Raw genomic sequence first — 7,500 nt, 5'->3', positions numbered from 1 at the left:
CTTGTAGGTCGGATGCAATTTGCAGTAATATCCAAATGACAGAAGACCACATAATTAGAATCTGCTGTGCCTGTGACACACACACACACATACACTCACACACTCACACACACACACACACACACACACACACACACACACACACACACACACACAGCTGAGTGGCGTGTCAGTGTGTGTAAATGCTCTGACCTCACTGCGTGCTCACGAGCCGATCGCTCGCCACCCCTTCCCACAGACCCATCTGTAGAGCTTTTCCAAGGGGCACGCAAACGCCATGCTCTATAGCAGTGTTTCCCAACCTTTTCTGTCTCGCGTACCCCTTAAGCCTCTTAGTTGTGCCATGAGTACCCCCTAATTCATGTTCTATATCGCTTTCTCTGTCCTGATGTGACTGTTCAATACATTTCTTATAATAGTAAAATTTTTCCAAGTACCCCCTGCAGTGTGCTCACGTACCCCTAGTGGTACACGTACCCCTGGTTGGGAAACACTGCTCTATAGGAATGACACGCAAATACCATACAATATCATATAATACAATATAGCATGTATTTATGTAGCGCAGTATCACAACTATGAAGTTGCATTTAAAGCGCTTTCAAGATACACAGACACAGACGCACACACAGACGCACACACAGACGCACACACAGACGCACACACACAGACGCACACACACAGACGCACCCACACAGACGCACCCACACAGACGCACCCACACAGACGCACACACACAGACGCACACACAGACGCACACACAGACGCACACACAGACGCACACACAGACGCACACACAGACAGTAATAAATGTCCTTTAAAAAAGATAACGCTGGGAACAATCATAACATAGCCTTATTTCATAGCATCAAGACCTAGCCTGCTAGTGCATATGAAATGAATGACACTTCATCTCTCTCTCTCTCTCTCTCTCTCTCTCTCTCTCTCTCTCTCTCTCTCTCTCTCTCTCTCTCTCTCTCTCTCTCTCTCTCTCTCCCTCTCTCTCCCACTCTCTTCCTCTCCGCAATCCGTCTCACAGGGGTAAACTTGTTTTGCATTAGTCTTTTTTCCCCTCCTTCCCCCATTTGCTCTATTTGCTCGACGGGGGCCCTAGCAAAGGAAGCCTGTGTGTGTGTGTGTCTTTGTGTATCTGTGTGTGTGTGTGTGTGTGTCTGTGCGCACGCCACAAAGAGGCTCGCTTGTCCTGCCCGTCTGGCACGCGGGTCACAAACAGCCCTTCAGACCGGCCGAGCTGCCACACAGCACAACACAACATGCCACTCTGTGCCCCGGGAGCAGACCAGACCAGAGCAGAGCGGAGCGGGCTGCCGGCCGCCTAGAGAGCGTGTGTGCGCGTGCGCGTATGCCACTCTGTGCTCTATGCCACTCTAGAGACAGGAAAGTCGAGGGGGGGGACAAAGGGGTCAGTTTGAATTACTTTGCCTTGGGCCTGGGCAATTCTGTGAGCGGCCCTGGCTAGAGAAGCAGGACACTGTGGACACTATGAATACAGACGGCACAGGGACAGCCACCACAACAATGTCTGACATGATGAATGTTGCATTTTGCTGACTAACTTATCACTGATTGTTTGTGAAAAGGAAAGGTGGTCCCCATTGGAAATCGTAATCAGACAGCACTAACTTTTCAGCACTAACTACCATACTACTAAGTAAGGTAGTAAGGAGTAAGGATTTTTCCCAGTTCTTCTAGAACTTCACTTGAGCCTTCTACAGCTCCCATAGAACTCTGTGTGAAAAATCCCGCAAAGTCCTTGTGACAATCATAATGAGAACCCAAAATTCTGGCAAAAGTCTAATCACATATTTGTGATGGTACTCCTCAAACGATCGTCCTCCGTCAAGATCCAAAGCTGAGATTATTAAAAATGTTTATTAAAATATGTTTTCAAAGAAAAATGTTTCAAATGTTCAAAAAATGTTTAAAGTGTGCATTTTTGTGTTTGTTTTCCCAACAGCGGCACCACATCGGCGACCGCAGCCTGTCACTGTGTAACATGTTCCTGGACGAGATGGCCAAGCAAGCACGCAACCTCATCACGGACATCTGCACAGAGCAGTGCACCCTCAGTGACCAGGTGAGACTCACACTCACACTCACACTCACACACACACACACTAACCTGTTCCCAGAGCAGTGCACCCTCAGTGATCAGGTCACACACACGCACGCACGCACCCGCACACACACACACACACACACACACACACACACACACACACACACACACACTCACACTCACACTCACACTCATACTCACACACACACACACACACACACACACACACACACACACACACACTCACACTCACACTCACACACACACACTCACACAACCCCTGTTGCCAGAGCAGTGCACCGTCAGTGACCAGGTGAAACACACACACACACACACACACACACACACACACACACACACACACACACACACACACACACACACACACACACACACTACCCTGTTCCCCGTTGGCCTCCGTTACATCAACATGAGCGGTCTTCTCTCCCGCGACCCCCACCCCACCCCACCCCAGCCCACCCTTGCTGTAGGGCACCTCACCTGTTTGCTGAACGCTTCGCATGACTGTCATCTGTCCCCTCATGCCCACCAGGGCTGTCAATGAACTTCTGTCATCACTAGTGGTGTGGATCGGCACTGCCCTCACGATCCGATTCGATCACGATTCGGGAGGTAGTAGATCCGATTCGATTCGATTCTATTAGATCCAATCCGATTCGATTCAATTCTACAATGCATTGCAATGCATTACATTTCTACTGAACGCAAAGCAAATGTTCAGCCATGATGAGGAAATACAAGTAGTCAGATACTCAGCAACAATTTATTGGCTGTTTTCTGTATCAGTCTGTATCAGTCTTGCAATGTTTTGAAGTGTTTTTATTTAATTTAACATTCATTTGCTCCCGAAATATCCATGGAAGTAATTGAAACTTAAAAAAATTGCCGGATTGATTCTGGAACTTGCCGGATCTGGATCTGGATCGTCCATGCCCCGGATCGATTCGAATTGCCGAATCGATCATTGTTGACACCACTAGTCATCACCAACCAATATGGCTAGTAGATGTCAATTTCACTAGCCAAACTGAAAAAGTGGCTGCTACTCGTAAGCTTTCTTTTCTCCCAGCCAAACTTGAGTTTTCAACTGCATTTGTCCAGTTTGCGGGTGTTTAATTTAGAGACCTTTTCACAACAAAATCCAGGGTTTCCCCCAGCACTTTATTGCTAAGGTGGCCATCTTGACAATAAACACTTAGCACCTTGACTAGGTCCCCTGAAAAGATCAATTATGTATCATATTTCATGTTGTGAATGTAACTTAGCCAAAAAAAGATACTACTTTTTACGCCCCACCACCTTGACTAACAAAAACACTGGGGGAAACACTGACAAAACCCCTTCCCTCAGGCTCCTTGTCTGTTAACTTTATGGCCTCTCCTCCTGTCTCCTCCTGCACCTGCTGTCCTACCCTCAGTATGCTCAGTGTTCAGCCTCCTCCACCTGTTGCCCAAAAACTCCCGACCGAGAGCCCTCAGTCTCCTCACCTGTTCAACACACACATTCAAAGTAAAGGGTTTTTTTTTGTAATTGTTTACGACTTGTGCTCTCGTTGCTCGTTGAACGAATGGTAACATAGCAGTTGCGTAGCATAGCAAGACGACGGACGAACAGATATGCTGTTGGGATTGAATGCATGTGAATGGTCAAACAAAGAGGTTCCTCAGCGCAGCAAAGTGCAGAGTCATTGTAGCTCTCTGTGTTAAGCAAACTGCAACACATCTGTTGGAACACAAAGTTCTTATTGAGGGCAGGGGGGGGGGATCATTGTTATGCATGCGTGTGTGTGAACACATGCAAAGGACGGGATGGACGGCCCCCACTTGATTAAAAGATATCTCAAAGGGCTGAAGATGTATGTGTGTGTGTGTGTCATTGCGCCAGCAGCCCTTTGTTTGGTAATGTTATTTTATGAATCCTTTCCCTTTCTTCATGAACTGGCCCTCTGTGGTGCAAGGCTAGGTTACCCCCTTGAGTCCTTGTCACAGGGCTGGACTGGGCATCTGGCATAGCGGGCATTTCCCAGTGGGCCCTGCACCCTCGTGGGCCCCTATTTTCAGAATGTTAAAAAAAAGTAATAAATGTGTGAGCCAGTTCTGCGCTGCTAATTGTGAGGGGCCCTCTAAGCCAAAAGTGCCCGGGCCCTATTTCTCCCCCAGTCCGGCCCTGGGTTGTGTTGTGACTTTGCCTAACCGCAGAGATACACCAGCGGCGACGCGATTCAAGCGACAGAGTGTAGCAGCAAGCGATATGAGAGATTGAGGAGACTAGAGTATGTCCGTACAGGCAGAAGGCAAAGCATTCAAGCATTCCCATTGGCTGTGGTCACTGACCTCTATACAGTCATTGGCTGTCGCGGCTTGTCGCCGAACCGCGTCATAGAAAGTTGAAAAGATTTCAACTTCAAATTGTCGCGCTCGTCGCGCAAATCGCGCAAATCGCTCTAGTCTCCTGAATCGCTTTTGTCTCTCGACTCAATACAAAGTCAATTACTTCCGTCGCTCGACTCGCTCAGATCGCCGCTGGTGTATCTCTGCGGTAATGGTGTTGTCTCCGCATTCACAGCTTAGTGCAGCCAGCAGCCTTCATTCGCACGCATGGAGATCGTTGAAGGAGGGCCCTTCTGTTCGGCATTAGGCCCTGTTTGTTTAGACTTTTTAATTCCATGCTAATATTTTATGGAGAGACGAGGGTTAGTTACTAGTTTTCCACGAGGCGTTTTAAGAGAGTTTTCACCAATTTAAGTGGGAAATACCGATTGGAAAGGGTGTATGTGCGCGTCAATGCAACGGTGCACCGGCAGGGCAGGGGAAACATATCCTCCATGAAGCCTCAAGTCCTGACAGTCTGACGTGTAAGACAGATGTTGTGAAAGGCTAATGTCAAACTAACATTCCATGTGCGTGCAATCGTGATGTCTCCAGCCAAATTGAATCGAGTTTACTAGAAGTGAGTTGGATGGACACTATGTTTTTGTTATTCTATTATACACCTGTCGTCACCATCAAATCACAGTGTCCTAGATTGAATTGTGGTATTGACATGTGAACATGTTGCTGACGGGTTATTGACATTACCGTCTGGGAAAATGTCCGTTATTGTTTAGAAATGTTTGGAGGGATGACACTTTTCAAGGACGAAGGAGTGAAGTTGCTTTTGTCAGTTTGGTCATGCATGCTGTTGTCTCTTTCTAACTCTCTCGCACTGTCTCTCGCTCTCACTCACTCTATGTCTCGGGGGGCTGTAAGGAGAGAAAGGGTCGAGCCACAGCACTTTCATGATGTCACAATGCAGCTTGACATCAGAGATGGTTTATGCATTATGAATTAGAATTAAAATAATATTTGCTGACATTTCTCATCTCTGGGGAGGAATTCCCATGCCCTTTTATGACTGAACACACACACACACACACACACACACACACACACACACACACACACACACACACACACACACACACACACACACACACACACACACACACACACACACACACACAATCCTCCATTATTCACTCTTGTTCCTCAAAGAAGCACCACACACAGACACTTACTCCATCTCTCTCTCTCTCTAACACACACGCGCACACACACACACACACACACACTCTGCACACGTTGGCCTATTCACATCCACACAGGGCCGTGGCAAGTCGTTTTTGTCACCTCATTCCTCATTGGCTTATGGGTGCTAAGGACTAAAGGATTTCCTCTCTTTTTTCTCCTCTTTTCTCCTCTTTTCTCTCTCTCTCTCTCTTTCTCTCTCTCTCTCTCTCTCTCTCTCTCTCTCTCTCTCTCTCTCTCTCTCTCTCTCTCTCTCTCTCTCTCTCTGTCATCTCGTCTCTCTTCTCTCTTCCTGTTTTCCTTCCCATGCTCTCTCTATCCTCTATCCTCTATCCTCTCTTCTCTCTCCTTTCTCTCTCTCTCTCTCTCTCTCTCTCTCTCTCTCTCTCTCTCTCTCTCTCTCTCTCTCTCTCTCTCTCTCCTCTCCTCTCCTCTTCTCTTCTCTTCTCTTCTCTTCTCTTCTCTTCTCTTCTCTTCTCCTGTTTTCCTTCTCCATGCTCTCTCTCTCTCTCTCTGCAGCTCCTGCCAAAACACTGTGCCAAAACCATCAGTCAGGCGGTGAACAAGAAGTCCAAAAAGCAGACGGGGAAGAAGGGCGAGCCGGAGCGGGAGAAGCCGGGCGTGGAGAGCATGCGGAAGAACCGGCTGCTGGTCACCAAGTAAGTGGAAGCTCTCCGGAAGCTCTCGCTGACCTGGCCTTATCACAAGCATCCCAACGCCCCCTTGACCTCATCATAAGCCTGACAACGCCCCCATTAGTATTAAAAAATGGAATGGACTAATGCCCCCCAATGGCAACTAAGCACTGCCTTCTCTCAGCTGTATCCTTCTCAACGCCCGCCTAGAGCTCACCAACATCCCCTGGGGGACAACATCCCCCACTCCGCACTAGACAGCTCGCTGACCACGGTCAAACGGTCAACGGTCGGTGAAGCCCAAAGTTGGCATTGTTTGGGCTGTCTTTACCTCCATGACTGCGTTACGCCACTGTCATGACACTGTCATGTCATACGTGTGATGCCTAGGGCTGGGTATCGCAGCCATGTTCCTGTATCGATTCGATTTCAATTCTTAGGGCTTTGAATCAATTAATCACAATTCAATTCGATTCGATTCGTGCCAGGATTTCCCCCAAAAGATGCTGTTGCCCATTTTTATATAAAGATGTCAAAGGGCTGTGGCTTGACAGTGTTAACAGATTGCTAATTTGTAATAAGTAGGCCTAGGCCTAATTGGCTAATACCTACTGGGTATTTCCATAGTCCTAAATTAAACAAAAAGCACAAAAAGAAAAAGAACCAAAAAAACGATTTTATGCCCTGTGAATCGATTATGTGAATTTCGATTCGATCGATAATCGATTAACTCGATTATTTTACCCAGCCCCAGTGATGCCGGTGTCAAGTAAAGTCTTACCAAATACATTAGCAGTATTGTCTTCTAACCAAGTCAAGTGGAGATCTAGGCCCTGTGCGTCGTACCACTCGCTGACCACGGTCAAACGGTCAACGGCCGGTGAAGTGGTCAATAACCGATGATGCCATGGACATCATATAGGAAGTACAGCGTGTTCCTCCGTCACACTAGACTACTCGCTAACCACGGTCAACGGTCGGTGAAGCGGTCAATGACCAATGATGAGCGATTACTTATGTATTTGATTGACGAGGAAGAACACACTGTACTTCCCATATGTTGTACATGGCATCAAGTCAAGTCAGCTTTTATTGTCAGTTTCTTCATACTGTATGCACAGGTCATACAAGGATAATGAAATTATGCATGGTATAGAGAGAGAAACATAATTTAATTTTCCTTGTATGACTGTACATG

At 47.3% G+C, this 7,500-nt stretch overlaps 1 protein-coding gene across 6 annotated transcripts in view; it reads left to right on the top strand.

Annotated features, from left to right (window-relative positions):
- The window catches only part of nckap1 (NCK-associated protein 1), an 85,689-nt gene that overhangs the window by 51,395 nt on the left and 26,794 nt on the right, over positions 1 to 7,500 (top strand). For all 6 annotated transcript variants that reach the window (XM_063213053.1, XM_063213052.1, XM_063213051.1 and 3 more), the window contains 2 exons: positions 1,979 to 2,098; positions 6,187 to 6,326. In XM_063213053.1, coding sequence (XP_063069123.1) covers positions 1,979 to 2,098; positions 6,187 to 6,326 — 260 coding nt within the window. The remainder of the gene's footprint in view (positions 1 to 1,978; positions 2,099 to 6,186; positions 6,327 to 7,500) is intronic.

Source organism: Engraulis encrasicolus, chromosome 13 (assembly GCF_034702125.1).
Source record: "Engraulis encrasicolus isolate BLACKSEA-1 chromosome 13, IST_EnEncr_1.0, whole genome shotgun sequence".
NCBI classification, from domain to species: Eukaryota; Metazoa; Chordata; class Actinopteri; order Clupeiformes; family Engraulidae; genus Engraulis; species Engraulis encrasicolus.
The sequence above is the reverse complement of the archived record's forward strand: the minus strand, read 5'-3'. Positions and strand labels throughout refer to the sequence as shown.